The sequence below is a fragment of the Hyaloscypha bicolor genome, assembly GCF_002865645.1.
Source record: "Hyaloscypha bicolor E unplaced genomic scaffold K444scaffold_15, whole genome shotgun sequence".
Taxonomy (NCBI): domain Eukaryota; kingdom Fungi; phylum Ascomycota; class Leotiomycetes; order Helotiales; family Hyaloscyphaceae; genus Hyaloscypha; species Hyaloscypha bicolor.
In genome coordinates this window covers 372,190-386,838 of record NW_020194517.1, presented here as the reverse complement: position 1 = coordinate 386,838, position 14,649 = coordinate 372,190, and the positions used below count along the sequence as shown (strand labels likewise).

Genomic DNA, 14,649 nt, shown 5'->3' with positions numbered 1-14,649 from the left:
TGGTCAATTCAAGAATTATCCTTTGCACTGCTATTTAGGCTACGACATGGTGTGGTGCACATGCAGCGCTAAGGTTATGCAATACTTGCATGTTTGGTTCAGCCTTACAAAAGACCCCCTTTCCTCCTCGATGGGCTCGACGTCGACCAATCACTCCTCCGAGCTCGAATAGAAAGCATTTCAGGACGGCAGCTCGTATGACACTAACTCGAGAGGTTCGAGTGGACTTGAGAAATGGCGGGAGAATCACTCGGCTTGGACCCTTTTTCCCCAATTTCTGCACGGCTTGGACTGGCCCCCAACTCAGGGATTCATGGGATTCAATCCCCTAAAGCGGCCTGACTGACGTACCACAGTATCGTCGAATTCATCCTATAGGGCTTCCCAGATTAGGGTCTTTTTCTCGGGGTGGAACTGCCTTGCAAGGTGCAATCTCCAGTCTCCCGGGCTCCTAGAGCCTGTCGTGCATGCGCTCCTATCGTCAGAGCCTTGCCTCTGTGTATCCATCCCTTCTTATGATTTGATTTGAGCATTGCATTCTTGTTTACAATGAGGCGGATAAAACAAGTGCTCGGGAGAGCTTAAGCCGTGTGCAGGCCACCTGCAGCTGCATCCACATCCTCAGTGGGAAAGCCCATTCTGTACCAAGAAAAGACTCATAAACGCCCTTAGTGCCCTTTGCTCTCCACTAAAAAATTACTTACATCTGTCAATGCGAATCAACACTCGCCCTTCGATGTCTGGGGGGTGATGACCCTAGTGCAGCCTAGAAAATTCTCCGCTCATCAACGAAGTCCGTGAGTGTGGTTCGGTGCGATGTGCCCCTTCGGTGTGGAAAGTATGCCGGGCTGTACCATGTCACCGAATCATAATATTCCTTAACTGGTATCTTGTGTATGACTGGGTATTACGGCTGAAAACGTTTGATTTGCAAGAATGCAAAAACTGCTTCTCAGCCCCTTGAACTGGCTGGACGTAGAATTCTCCACACCTAATTCTTCTTTGGGCTGGCTTCTTTCGAACGGCCTCCACATCTACGACGAGATTGAGGGTGCAAATCTCAGCCCTGTGGGCTAATGTACGAACGTTGCATTGCTGTTCAGGTACTATTCTGCCGGCTCCTGACTTCCTGAGTTAGGGTACGCGCCACGGAGGATTGAGTGCCACACCTCCCACGCGAGTCCGACGCAAACACTAAAGAGAGCCTCAAGGCAGTCATATCTTATGGCGTTTCATATCGCTATTGCCTGCTCCGACGGAGAAGAGGCATCTTCAGTGCTTCCGTGATGTCGAACCCAGTCAGGGGTCAACGGCAAACGATTCGCCACACCACAAATCATCCTAGCGGTCTTTCTATCACATTACCTTCTACATCATCCTGTTAAATCCTTTTGCGATGCTGTAACTTTATTCTCCCCTAGACGCCAGTGGTTCGCCTTGGACAAAATCGTGATTCGGTCTTTGGTTTCGTATCGTCGGAGAGCGAACAAATTCTTGAGTCACCTAGTGGCTAGTTTGCCTTGCCATACTTGAAGCCAATTTGTTCTTAAGACCGCAACGGTGTCTTCTGCCTGTCGCTCTGATAATTGCATGGAGGGTGTTTGGGTTGGGCTCAGGAATAAAAGCAAGCCTGTGGCTGCACCCGCCTCGTCAAATGGCAAACGAACCACAAGAAAACATGATGCGAATAGCGATAGCTGGCTCTGGTGGACTTGCACGAATCTTTGCTCACTACTTGAATGCAACTGTTCATCCATTCATCATATTGTCAAGACAGGTACAACTCCCAGGAGGCGTTCCAGCAACGGAGGACGATGGCACTAACAGATTTCCTAGGCCCAACCTGACTTGGAAGCTCTTGACTATCAGATCGCTGTTGTCAATTATGATAGTCAAGATGAACTTCGCTATACCCTCAGGGGCATCGATCTTGTCATATCAACTGTCTCGGGAAATCCCCAGATCAACCTTATCGACGCTGCTGCTCACTCTGACGTCCGTCGATTTGTTCCGGCGGAGTTTGAAGGACCACCAGGACGTCGACCTCGTAATGACCCCTTAGATCGTGGCAGAGCAGCGACACTTGATAGGCTTCGGCACTGGTCTCACCATCATCGACACCGCATGGCGTCCACGATATTTATTTGCGGGGTGTTTTACGAGAGGTTTGCTCGTGGTGGCTTAGGATCTTTGGGCATCGGTACTTCTACAAATGTCTATTACCAAGGTTCTTACTTGATGGATGTGGAAGCTAGCACCGCGGAAATAGTCGAGAGGCAGAGCGGAGGCCAAGCAGTTCCCATTTTCCTGTGCTTGACTTCAGTTTACGATGTGGTACAATTCCTTGTTGCAGCACTTGACATTCCCCTGCAGAACTGGCCAGCAGAATTCAAAATGCGTGGAGATCGAAGGTCAGTTGCAGAGGTTGTACTCTACGCTGAGTCTGTAAAAGGGGGTGAGTTGTTATCTAGTCGGCATGAGATCCGAGTTGGCTAGCTAACAACAACCAGGAGCACCATTCGTTCAAGAAGTGATACAAGCGAGAGATTTGCCTGCCCACCTTGAGCATGCTACCTATTATCAAGACTTTGCCAAGGTTGGCCGCGTGCAAGAGCTCATCGCAACGGAGCAACGAAGATACGATTACACGACCGCGAACCTCAACACTCTTGTCAACGTCGTTCCAACAAATTTTTGGGATTGGTTAAGGGAACATTGGGGAGCACAATAGCGTAGACATACGTATGTTGCGTCAATGGTACGCACGCAGCCCTTTGGCAGATCTAAAGGAAGGAGGATTGACAAATTTTGGTAAAAGCATGCTCTGTGGTTTCTTGTATGTTATTTCTCCCATTCGTCGTTGCAGTATGTAGTTGCACGGTATGTACTTTCATCTGCCTTTTAACATTCTTAGTAGAGATACCACAATGAAAAGTCTTTTAGAATTACAGGAATATCTGTTGATTGCTGTATTACGAATTCCCTCTCCGCTCGAACGAAAGCCTAAACAGTGAATCTTACACCCGCAAGCGACGGCTGAATTGCTTTTTCAGTAAGCTTCTTCGTCCGCAAGCCTTCTAAGCCCTCTGCAAGACTACATTTCAACTAATTTCACAGAACTAAATACCCCTATAATTGAGGGAAGTGTACCTCTATTCACTACGATATGCAGCCCAGACAAATACACATCTAATGTCGTGGTTATAAAAGTGACACGTGGGGGCTGTACCTAAACCAACTCCATGGATTTCTCTGCCGTGCCCCACAATCCCGGCACTGTCAGCGGTGCCAATCACCCGCTGTTTGGCTGAAACATCGCTTTTGTCCCCGAGTGTGATCATTGGCTCAGCAGCGTTCAACGGCTGCCAAACCGGGACATATATTGTTTCCGTATATGATGGCGATACAAGTGAGAGAGACACGCAGAACGCATGCCACTGATGGATGATTCAAATAAAGAGGGTTTGAACGAAACAAGGCCCCAAAGGAGTAGAGTGCGCTTCCCACCAAAGTCATCAGCCGATATCGATGCTTTAGTTAATGCATTTGAGTTGAGATGGAAGCCATAAAGATAAACGGTCCTGCTGTTGTGTGACCTCGGTTTATTCTGCTTGGAGTTGCTTGACTTATCGCCCAGTGCTTATACAAAGAAGTCCCGATACTTTTTCTTTCTGCTACTTCTGGCACAGAGCACTGTGGCATCATATGCGAAGAGACACAATGGAATCGTGACGGAGAGCCCATGTGCTGTTGTGAGCCAAAACTCGAAGTCTGCCGCTGCTACAACATGTTCTGGTACGTCAATGTCAACATTTTCCGGCTCTCAGCTGACTCGTGGTGAAGCAATTCCCACAGAAGATTCCCAATTAGCTTACAACTGCCTGACCTCGGTGCCTCGGAATGCTGCAGCTGCGACCAATGTGGTCACTTCTATTCTTCCTTGCCTGCAATGACAGTCGGGTGAGCTGGATCCCAATTGCCTACAAACTGAAAATAGACCTTTCATACCCTAAGAATCCTCCCGCTGGGTACATGCAAGCTGCGATGAACATATATGCTAATCTCAATTCGATTCTGAGCAACATCAAAAATGGAGACTATAATAATGAGCATGACTTTCCAAGGTGTTCATGATGGGCATTGTCGCTTTCGCCAGAACTTTTGAGAAAGTCAATACTTTTTTCGCAGGCCAGTTGAGATTGTACCCGTGAGTAGAGATGGAAAGGAGGTACCAAAAGCATAAGCAAAGGGCAAGCAGCCCGCGCACCCTTAGAATTTAAATATTAATATCACTTATAGGACATAATTGCTTACAATAGTTGCAATTGGACTCCTTCCGCTCTTGCCAAGATTAATGGACAAGAAGTAGATATTTTCTTAGAAGATCTGGCTCAACTTGGCTTCTTACAGGATCCAGGCGCCCTTTACAATAATCCGATGTTCAAGATGGAATTCGATACCCAATCTACTCAAAAAAGATACACTGGAATGTTTGCACTTGCAGGACGCTTTGGATACTTTTATCCCAGCGCCAACACAATAATCGAGATCGAGATCGGCACGATAGCTACTGATCATAACTACGCGGAAATAACTGGGGATTCCACCGGGATTGCAGATGGGCCATTATTGTTTCAGGAGTTTTGGACTGGACCTCATCAAAATGCCCCCCCCCCCCCCGAGCCAAGAGACAGCCCCGAAAGCACCCACTCCGCCTCCGACGACGTCGGCTCCAGCACACGACTACCCAAATCCACATGTAATAACCATCAATCAACAAATCTCGGGATCCTTCCTAGACGGTCCAAGATACTCTGATGTGGCAGTCCTGAGCATTCTTTTATTCGAGCGCAGGTTCCCAATCCAATCTCAGACGGTTGTCCAGACGTTGATTTCTGATACAAGGGTTGCCTGGAAGACAAAAATAACCACTGACCTCTTTAGAAATGGGGGAGGCGACATCTTGTTGGGATATGACCTTTTCCGTTAATTCTTTCCGCAGATCGTTTAGGGCGGGTTCATGTTGGTTCCAGGAGACTCTAGAATTTGTTCTTTTCTTTGTTATGTGGAAACCTGCATATCTTTGTTCTAGCAGGCTTCTTGTTCTGAGAGTGGATTTTAGAAGAGCTGTTGCCTCTGAGAACTTCACTCCCTTAATCAAACGAAGCACCTTACTTAGTGTTCTGTTCACCCGCATGCGAGAGCATGAAGTCTTCGGGATCATAAGCAAAGGCTTCTCACAATACTCTGCCAATTCCTCCACCGCAGCAGTTAGCTAGCTCAGTAGATTATTTCGCATATGAAACGCCACTCAACTTTCGATACGACATTCATAATATACGAAGACAAATTCAAACTAGAGCAATTTAATGGCGATAGCCTCACACAATTAATCAGATGGAATTTGATGATAACTCTACAACTATAATCCGGTCTAGGGGCTTGGGGCATCGATGACCGGATATGGTGACCGGGAAAATTTCACCAAGCCGTTCGACGCAGAGGATCTCATGATGGTAAGGCTCTTCCAATTCTGTCTTATCCTGATGACTCTGTTCGAGAGCATGATTTCTAATATCGTCAGGTTTATAACGGATCCTGTGCCTCAACCTGTGGTATTTTCAGTGAATTAATGAGATTGCAAGCCGGCGTGAAATCTATCGCGTCACAGGAGGACGACCCAACAAATCAACAGTTCAAGGAATCGGCGCTACTGCAGGAGCAAACAATTATCTTTTCAGACACATCCGTCAGATTACTGCGCTTGCAATGAGTACGAGATCTACAGTATCATTTAGGAAATTGGACGGCGACTACCGGCTACTCTGAACTCCCTCTAAACCGGAGCACGGATACCTCAATAAATGTCAGAGACAACATTTTGAGGGACCACCTTGAGGACGGAATCCCCGCACAATTCGTCTATGAAGCAGCAGATTGTAGATTGTAATATGAGCTAAGTATGATCACGAATGTGACAGCTATTTGGAAGAAGGCAGCCGATGCTACCTGCGGAACGAGACCTAGTCACGTTGCCAAAGAGGAAAAGGTGCCTTGGGCGTAATTGGAAATGAGAGCGTGGAGACGTAGAGAATTAATATCATCATCCCACAAGGCAACAATTCCTAGAAATGTTCGCCTGAGAGACATTGGGAAATCTCCATCAAGTACACCGAACGAGGAGATTAGGCCCATGATGCAGTACAATCGCTTGGTAGCCCAGAATGTGGGTACTACTCGATTGTACTTGCTCACTGCTTCAAGTCGCAAACAGCTGGGCTGGTGATGGAAGGGTTGAGCTGAGATGTGCTCGTTGTTAAGCGGGACGCGTAACAAAACCCTTCCGTAGTTGTTCTCCTGAAACACTTGAGTTCGACCACTTGACATAGGCGCAATAGTAGAGCGAATGTGGTGCTGACAGCCTTACAAGCTGAATGAGACAGAAAGATGTATTACGAGATGTGGAGTGCGAGTCACGTGGTGGATATTAGCGCGACGCTCAGTGTAAACAAACCCGCTTCTTTCCCGCATCGTCGAATCCAGCCATTTCAAGACGACGACGCACGAGCGATTCATCCATGCAGCACACCGCATTCCCTGCCTCGACATCTACGGGCTACGATACCATCAATTGACGCGAAAACGTTCGGGATCAACGCGCGACAGGCAGATCGTCGCGAGATTCGGTCAGCCGCCAACACACACACAAGCTGATGCGTCTACAAAACCGAGATCAATGACTACTATAGTACGGACTCGAGTTCCCCTTGAAACGCTGAGCATGAGTCAACCTACGGCGCGAAGACGAAGCAAGCGGCTTGCTGGTAAGATGCCCCGGATGGGCCAGGAGCGCTTTGCGCGCATTGCAATTCTCCATGCTGACGGCCCTTGTAGCGTATGATGAAGAGGATGGCGACTTTGTCTTTACCAGAGGATCAAAACGAACCAAGACCGCACAGGCAAAACCAGAACCAGAACCAGAACCCCTTTCCGCTCCTGCTCCAGCGCCTTCGACCGCGAAGAGGGGTCGAAAGCCAAAGGAACAACCAAGGGAACGCGACAATGAGAAGATGGCAACAGCAAAAAATGCGAGAGGGCGGAAGATGAGCTTTTCGACTCCGAAAGCAGACAACGATACCCTTGTTGTGCCGAAAAAGAGAAAAGCTACGCGTTCGTCTACGGGAATCGGTCAAAATGGCGATAGCAGTACCAATATTTCGAGGGGGGAACCGGGCGATTATGACACGATAGACATGGTTGGCAATTCGAGCGTGGAGGAGACGAATAAGTCAATCGCAGATCAAAGCAAACAGTCGACGGTAGTCTCGTTACCGTTCAGTGACACGCCTATCATCAATCGCAACAAGGAATTAAGGAAGAAAGGAGGGAATGGCGCCAGGAGGAGTAGCTTGGGACTTCGAGGGCGGAGAGCTAGTTCTCTGATCGAGAACGGGCATAGTGCAATACCGCATCGAGAAGTGGAAACTTCGGAGTTTTACAAACATATTGAAGCAGAAGGGCTAAGTGAGCCCAGAAGAATGAAGCAACTGTTAACATGGACCGGGGAGCGATGTATGGGCGAGAAGCCATCTCATGGCAATGAGGACAATACAGCAGAACTTTCAGGTGAGCAGTACGGAACACCTTTTAATGCCTTCCTAACTTTTGCAGCGCGAATGATTAAAGAATCATTACTGAAGGATTTTGCGAACAAATCCGAGTTCTCGGACTGGTTCAATCGAGAAGAATCGGCTCCTCCCCCAACAAAGGTCATTAAAAAGCCCAACCCACGAAATATTGAGTTGGAGGAGAATCTCGTTGGATTGGAAGCTAGACTTAAATTGTATGCGAATTTCCCCTCGTATATGAAAGCGTGCTGACAAAATCCATAGACTTCGAGAAGAACGGGATCAATGGAAGGCGCTAGCGAAACCTCCGCCTTCACTTCCCCCGTTGTTTCCAGATAACACTCGAGAACTCAGCCCTTCACAAATCGATGCTTCACTACTTGATCCAGAGCAAGCAGCCATCCTCGTGGAAATTGCTTCGAGATCTGCACTAGATCTGAGAAACCAGACAGCCGAGCGATTAAGAGTATTGCAATCGGGCCTAGAATTTAAGATCGACCAATTCGCGGACGGGGTGCATAAACTGGAGCAATATCAAGAAACCGTGGGCAGGGTTGCTGACAAGATATTGGCTCTGAGTGCAGTCCGATTGGAAGATAGAGATCGTAGAGAAAAAGAAGAGATTGGAACCAGAGATCTACCGATGCAGGAGGTGCTGAGGAGCTTGAGCAGGATCTTACCGGAAGGAAGTAGTGCACGGTGAAATGTTCCCTAGGAGAGTGTACAATTATCCGCTGGTTTTCGATCATGTGGCCATCGGGTTCGTGGAGAGGATTAGCTGCCTCTTGGGGAAGCAGAGGTGCCGATTTTGTTTTGCTGCATTGCGAGCGTGGTATACGGGAAGGCGAACTAGGAGCATCGTCTACGAGGGATGACTTTTCATGGTGGAATGGTGTTCGAGGAGGCATTTTGAGCGATGGAACTTGTACAAATTGTGGATATTATGATGAGGGCTGGAATCAAGCCAGCCAGCCATCCATTTCATGAAGTAATGCATGCATGAATTGAACTCCTTTCAACGCTCGTGTTCAATCAATCCAGTATCAACTGCATAAAATGATTGGCCTCTCGCCTTGCTTTTGTTCACGCTTCTTGATGGCTTCCCCCTCCATCTCATCTCAATTGACAGAGAGACAAGTGACCCGACCTTGGAAATTTTAAGCGAATCATATTATGGGTGTTGAAGAAGCTCCTACGCTCAAGAGAAGGTCAGTTGATGTTTTCATAAATAAATTTGAAATTCAACGACTGGCAAATGGTTTCTGAGTTTGTTTTTGAAATCTAGTACTGTACCATCTCATCGAAAATCTAAGCACTTGAGAGCTCTCTGCCACTTCACCAATTGCATGAATGAGCCAACAACTCCGCCAACTCCTCCAACTCTCTCTTATCAACCTCATCAAAACCTTGAATCTCCGCACAATCGATATCAATGATCGCCATAACTTTTCCCTTCACCAAGATAGGCACCACAATCTCGCTCTTCGAATCTCCATCACATGCGATGTGGCCAGGGAACGCCTCCACGTCTGGAACGAGCTGGGTCTCCATTTTCTCTGCCGCAGCGCCGCACACGCCCTTTCCGAACCTGATGGTTTGACAGGCTACTTTACCGTGGAAGGGGCCCAGAATCAGTTGGTTGGGGGTGGAAGGATCGAGGACGTAGAATCCTGCTGAGGTGAGCAGATATTGGAAAGTTGGGGGCACAACGCTCCGAAAGGAATAGATCATCATCCGGCAGGAGAAGGAGCAACTCACCAGCCCAATTCACTTCCGAGGAAGGAGCTGGGAGAGACTTATATGCGTGCCATATCAACGAAGCAGTGTTTGCTAGATTACTAGGTAATTTACTGTCTTCAGCATTTTCGCGACTTCACGTGACATAATTTTCATACCAGACCTTGACCACGTTAGTCCTGTTGACTGCAGCCCCGAAAATGACTTGCCCAGTTCCTTTGACCCTCAAAGAGAGCCTCGGCCTGCTCTAGTACCTGCTTATAGGCCTCCTCCTTGGTGACATTGGAGGCAAATTTCGAGGCGTCCGCATGGACCTGTGGCGTTCCAAGTAAGCAATTTGACAACTACCTCAAGAGCAGGAGACCACACCATCGGAATCAATGCCGAAAATCTGTTTTCACTTGTGCTGAAGGGATGTTCAAGTAATTGGTGTTGTTGTTGTGAGAGGCAAGAAGAGTTTGGAGCGGGATGACAAAGTCCCGAAATGCAATTCACGTGATGATCCACATCGCTAAGGTTCAGGGGTTCCAAAGCTATTTGTTAAGGAATAATTTCGACATCAACATCACAGGAGAGCAGAAATTATTGCGATGACAATTTGCATTTTACTCACTTCTAGTAAAATCAAATGCTTGAAGTCCTCATATGGGGGTCCCTTAATCCAACCACTCTCCATGATCGCTCGCAGAGTGCCATTCATAGTCAGAAAAATACAGAAAAATTCAGAGCCGGTCTAGGTAGTGTTGAGTCCAGAGCAGCAGCACTTGCAAAGAAGGATGTCCCCCGAGTCGCGGCGATGACTCCCTTCCAGTATCACAGCGATGTATCTTCCGGATTTGGCGCTCAAACCACCAGCACCCAACTAGTCCAGTTCGATCACTTCATGGCCATTCTCATTGAGAACCCTGTGCTGTTGGAGTGGCGGCATTGCTTTCAATCCATCTTCCAATAGAAACCAGCCAGACCAAGGTTGTAGGACAGTCTCATCATGAAGATAGCCAACCGCAGTAGGTACCGCTCCCATAGAGCCTGCAACTATGGTAACAGAGTAGGCCACCCGATTGGAGTAATCTCTCACATATGTCAAAGCCGTAGCAGTGCCATTTGGGATATTCTCGGGGAGAATGTGAGGACATTTCACACCTCCGATGAAGATGTTCTTGCGGTCAATAAGGTTGGTGACAATCCTTTAAAACGCAGGAGTCAGCGATTGCTTGGTAATGGCATTGTTCCAGCACGGATGTATATATTGTTTCAGGAGAAAGCATGAGAATTTTGAGGATAGGGAACATGTCTGTCCGTGCTACCTACCAATTATCTCTATCCTGATCCCAGAGTATACTACGTGCATCTCCACGGCCGGGCTGTTCGATAGGGTTTCGATGATGGTGGAGGGCATTCCCGTCGATGAAATCCGGGTGGAGACAATCTCCCGAGTCTGACCAGAAGCAGAAAGCTGTGATCCAACCTGTGATGGTTTCTCTATCAACACCAAGGTTGGCACCGTCGAAATGGCATGCCTGACCCCAAAACTCCTTGGTCTGGGGGAGATCGGGAGAATCAAAGGACAAGATGATGCCTTTGATGACTGGGTCCAGAAATTTGAACCATTCAGTAGCCTTGCTGCCAAAGGTAGGAACTCGCTCCGTTACTCGGCGCAAAATCTCTTCCCAGTCTGATTTCTCTCCCAGCAATTTGACGGACGACAATCCAATTCGAAGGCGGCTATCGTAATCAGGTTTTGTAGACTTTCGAACTTGGCCCATCATCACAACAGAGGCAACTGTTCGGTCGGTCGTAGTTGTCGAGCTAAAATTCGGGAGAATCCAATGCCTGAGATCGGCATCATTGCTCATAAGTGTGTGGGATAGTCCAGATATCTTCTCCTCCAGATAGGTGGAGTCGATTGTTCCGGGATCAGTTTCCAGATCGATGGAGAGGTCGACATTGAAATTGTGGGAAGAGGAGAGTCCAGGGATGGAGTTAGGCTGACGGTATGCGTAGACCTATAAAGAAGTCAGTATTCGGTGAATACGATCTAAATGCTCTTCTCAAAATTGTGATTGATTTGGCGGTTACCAGAACTGAATGTTTTCAAACCCATAGGAGTCTATAAAAGGACGGAGAAGAACCTGGATGTTCCAATATCCGTGGGTGTTTAGCTAGGAAAGGAAAGTCGAGCATTCTTACCCTGAGTTGAGACAGTATTGAAAGCCAAACGTCCTCTGGTCTCAAACGGAGATGAAGACCTTGATGGTAAGCTCTAATGAGGCCAGTGACGAAACAATTGCCATATGAGACCACCTCAACACCGTTTGGGAGGTCGTCGAAAGAGTGGCGAATGACCACTGGCTCCGTAGGAGGACCCTCGTTGGCGGTAGCGGGGAGTTCGTAGGGGATGGACCACAGGCTGATATTCTTCTTCAGGACTTCCTTGCCTGACTGGAAGGCTGCGTCACCGTTGGCTCCTGCCTTGTTGGTTCTGAGCCGGATGAGTACAGCCATTGTACGCTTCCTCTGTATGGAGGGATGTTGTCTTGGTGGTGAGTTGGATGTTGACTGGAGGCGTTGATGAATTGCAACGAAATTTTTTATGATCAGGGACAGATCAGCAAGGAATTTTGTAGTCGTTCACCTGGCGGCTCACTGTCATGAATTTAGACGGATCTTGAAGCGAAAGGAGGGTCGTAGGTAAAACTTTGCTTGCCGCTTTGGAAATGTTGTTCAACTCCTTCTTTCAATCCCTGTGCCTATGCTTCTTCGCACTTGGATCGACGTCCATCATATCCGTCTCCACTATCACACCCAAACTCGTTGCTCCCAAAGCTTTTGACCCACCAAGCCGCCTTCCAGCAGTATCCCTCGCGGTCTGTGCCCCTACCCGTTCACTCTCAACCAATTCCTCTTCATCCCCTTCACTCAACATCGTGCCCTCAATGCTTAAAAACCCCCTCTCCCTGTCATGGCTCGACTCGATCTCCCTCACCCTGAATTTGACCATACCCTCGACCTTATTTCCTTCACCGTCAACCCAGAATCCCGGTCCTTCCTCCGCATACGTCTCTCCCTGTTCCGCGTTTCGTCTATTCTTCATATCGCTCACATCCTTCCACTTCCACTCAGAGGGTAATCTCTTCGATTCGATACTGGCATTGAACAGATTCCAACACACTATTCCGAGATGGCCCTGGTTTTGAAGATTTATGTAGCCCTCCAACAAGGCTCCTTTCTCCGGCTTGAAAAGCAGAAATTCAGCTGTTACCCAAGCCCAACTAACCGCATATTCGTCGATATTCCGCAGCAGCACCGACTCTCCGTCGTCCTTGAATGGCTTTTCGGATAATCGTGGATTGCTGTATGATAGCAGAACTCCACTGAGGGGCGGGTAGTAAGTGAGGATGAGAGGAGAGATGTGCTCGGCGCAGAGTCCTTCGAGGGGGTATTTTTGAGAGACTGGCGCTAATGGGAGGTATAGCGATGCTGTTTGGATGTGAAACGGCGAGGCTGGGGCTGTGATATCCAGAGCTGAGGCTTGAGACGCTGCCTTGTCCGACTTATGTTTCTTCGATTTTGCCTTGAGCCCGTCCTCTCCGTGGTCTCGTTTCCGCTTTTCGCCATGTGTAGTTTTATGCTTCTTGTCCGATCTTGGCTTGTGCTTTTCAGGGCCCATTTTGGATACTGGAGGCTCTGCTGCTTTCTCAATTGACATGTCGAAGTGCGGTTGTCGTCAAGAGTTTCTTTGCTCGAAATTTAAGGTTGCCTTTTTTTGCGCCTCAAAGGCTGAGATGCACTAGCGCAACTAACCGGTGGCCCCTGTCAATGTGGCTAAAGATCTGGACAGTTTGAAGCCTCGCGACTTCACTAATCAGAGTCGCCAACGTGCAGCAACCCTCTTCCATTCTCCTTCAACCTTTTGGTCCTCTACATGATATTTCTCGAGCACCTACTTGGACCGGATCAGAGCCATAACTGTGGTCATGTCAAATAACCTCCTTTCCCTCGCAGGGTGGACCTTTCTCCCAAACGTGAGCAACCAACTTCCAGACTAGGAAGCAACATGGAGAACATTTGCTAATATTCTTCCCAGCTTGTAACAGGATGGGTCCAAAATATATACTATGGCATCACTATTCGTGCCGGTGATCCTAAGCCTCAACCTGGCACGCCACGCTTCATCCTTCACAGACAACGTATCCACATCATAGTTGTCTCTGCCTACCTACTATACACAATCTACGAAGCAGACTGGGACATCCGGAGGGCGAGCGATTTCTACCAAGATCTAGGGATCGCACATACTGCTCCCGAGAGGGAAATCAAATCTCGGTTCCGGCGCTTAGCAGCCATCTACCACCCCGACAAACTCTCATCTTCTTCCACTTCCTCGGAGGCATACTTCGTCCACCTCAAGCAAGCACAAGACACGCTTCTCAACCCCGCCAAACGATTCGCGTATGAGCGATTTGGGCCGTCTATCCTAGAATGGCAACGCTGTTCTAGTGTCCGCGACTTCATAGTCCAAGGCCTCCAGTCGATCCTTCCATACTACGGCGTGGCGGCAATATTCATGTATATCCTCGGTCTGCTAGGATATCTCGAATGGGGCAAATACTGGCGCTGGCTTACGCTCGTCGTCCTCTGCGTTTTCGAACTCCACACCATTTCACGTCCATACTTCCCTCACGTTGCCACGAAGTTAATAAATCCCCTCCTCACGACCTTCACGCGCCACCCGCCCTACCTACCATTTCAACTCATCCAGCTGGCGCGAAAACTTAGCGTCACCCTTTATATCGCATTTTCTCAGATTGGGCCCCTTCTACAACCACCGTCCATCATCCCAGCAAATGCGAACCCAGAAATTGCATTAAAGCAACAATTAGACCGATTAGAGGCTACGGCGAAGGCCGCCGACATCGAAGCCACGAGATTAATGGGCATGGAAATGAGCCCATTTGTTGGAGATAATGAGGCACTGAGGGATGTCAAAGGGAAGGTTAAGGACTGGTTGGTCGAAAATACTATAAGATCAGATCCGGAAGTACGCGATGCATTGGGAAATTTACTGAAGCGAAGACGGGCAGACGCGCCAGTCGGTGCAAGAGGGAATAGATAGCACGGATAGAAGATTCTTGCTTTGCTTTTGTTTAGAAACCTTCAGCCTTATTTTGACAGCTATGATTGCCTGCATTTGGATGATACCCCGAGTTGAAGTGACATTTGAGTTCGGCACCTGAGTTAGAAGGCCAAATAGATATTGCTGTCTCTTTTGAAAAGGTTCATG

The 14,649-nt window shown here is 48.2% G+C and overlaps 5 protein-coding genes across 5 annotated transcripts; 4 read left to right on the top strand and 1 right to left on the bottom strand.

Annotated features, from left to right (window-relative positions):
- Positions 1-1,654: 1,654 nt before the first annotated feature.
- Positions 1,655-2,731, top strand: K444DRAFT_624400 (isoflavone reductase family protein-like protein; the record flags this gene model as incomplete). The annotated part of the gene is made up of 3 exons (XM_024882396.1): positions 1,655-1,777; positions 1,837-2,455; positions 2,511-2,731. The coding sequence occupies 3 exons, from the start codon at positions 1,655-1,657 to the stop codon at positions 2,729-2,731; spliced, it is 963 nt and encodes a 320-aa protein (XP_024742755.1).
- A 1,108-nt stretch (positions 2,732-3,839) lies between these two features.
- On the top strand, positions 3,840-4,250 carry K444DRAFT_154752 (uncharacterized protein). Its single transcript, XM_024870624.1, has one exon. The coding sequence runs from the start codon at positions 3,901-3,903 to the stop codon at positions 4,132-4,134; it is 234 nt and encodes a 77-aa protein (XP_024742754.1). The 5' UTR covers positions 3,840-3,900; the 3' UTR covers positions 4,135-4,250.
- A 2,531-nt stretch (positions 4,251-6,781) lies between these two features.
- On the top strand, positions 6,782-8,331 carry K444DRAFT_624398 (uncharacterized protein; the record flags this gene model as incomplete). Its single annotated transcript, XM_024882395.1, has 3 exons — positions 6,782-6,824; positions 6,895-7,843; positions 7,893-8,331. 3 exons carry the CDS (start codon positions 6,782-6,784, stop codon positions 8,329-8,331), a joined length of 1,431 nt encoding a protein of 476 aa, XP_024742753.1.
- Positions 8,332-8,963: 632 nt separating this feature from the next.
- K444DRAFT_624397 (uncharacterized protein) lies at positions 8,964-13,074 on the bottom strand (the record flags this gene model as incomplete). The annotated part of the gene is made up of 9 exons (XM_024882394.1): positions 8,964-9,298; positions 9,387-9,423; positions 9,620-9,679; positions 9,979-10,098; positions 10,246-10,552; positions 10,677-11,371; positions 11,556-11,924; positions 12,013-12,074; positions 12,132-13,074. 9 exons carry the CDS (start codon positions 13,072-13,074, stop codon positions 8,964-8,966), a joined length of 2,928 nt encoding a protein of 975 aa, XP_024742752.1.
- Positions 13,075-13,342: 268 nt separating this feature from the next.
- K444DRAFT_659128 (membrane associated DnaJ chaperone-like protein) lies at positions 13,343-14,481 on the top strand (the record flags this gene model as incomplete). The annotated part of the gene is made up of 2 exons (XM_024886329.1): positions 13,343-13,390; positions 13,453-14,481. The coding sequence occupies 2 exons, from the start codon at positions 13,343-13,345 to the stop codon at positions 14,479-14,481; spliced, it is 1,077 nt and encodes a 358-aa protein (XP_024742751.1).
- Between the last annotated feature and the right edge of the window lie 168 nt (positions 14,482-14,649).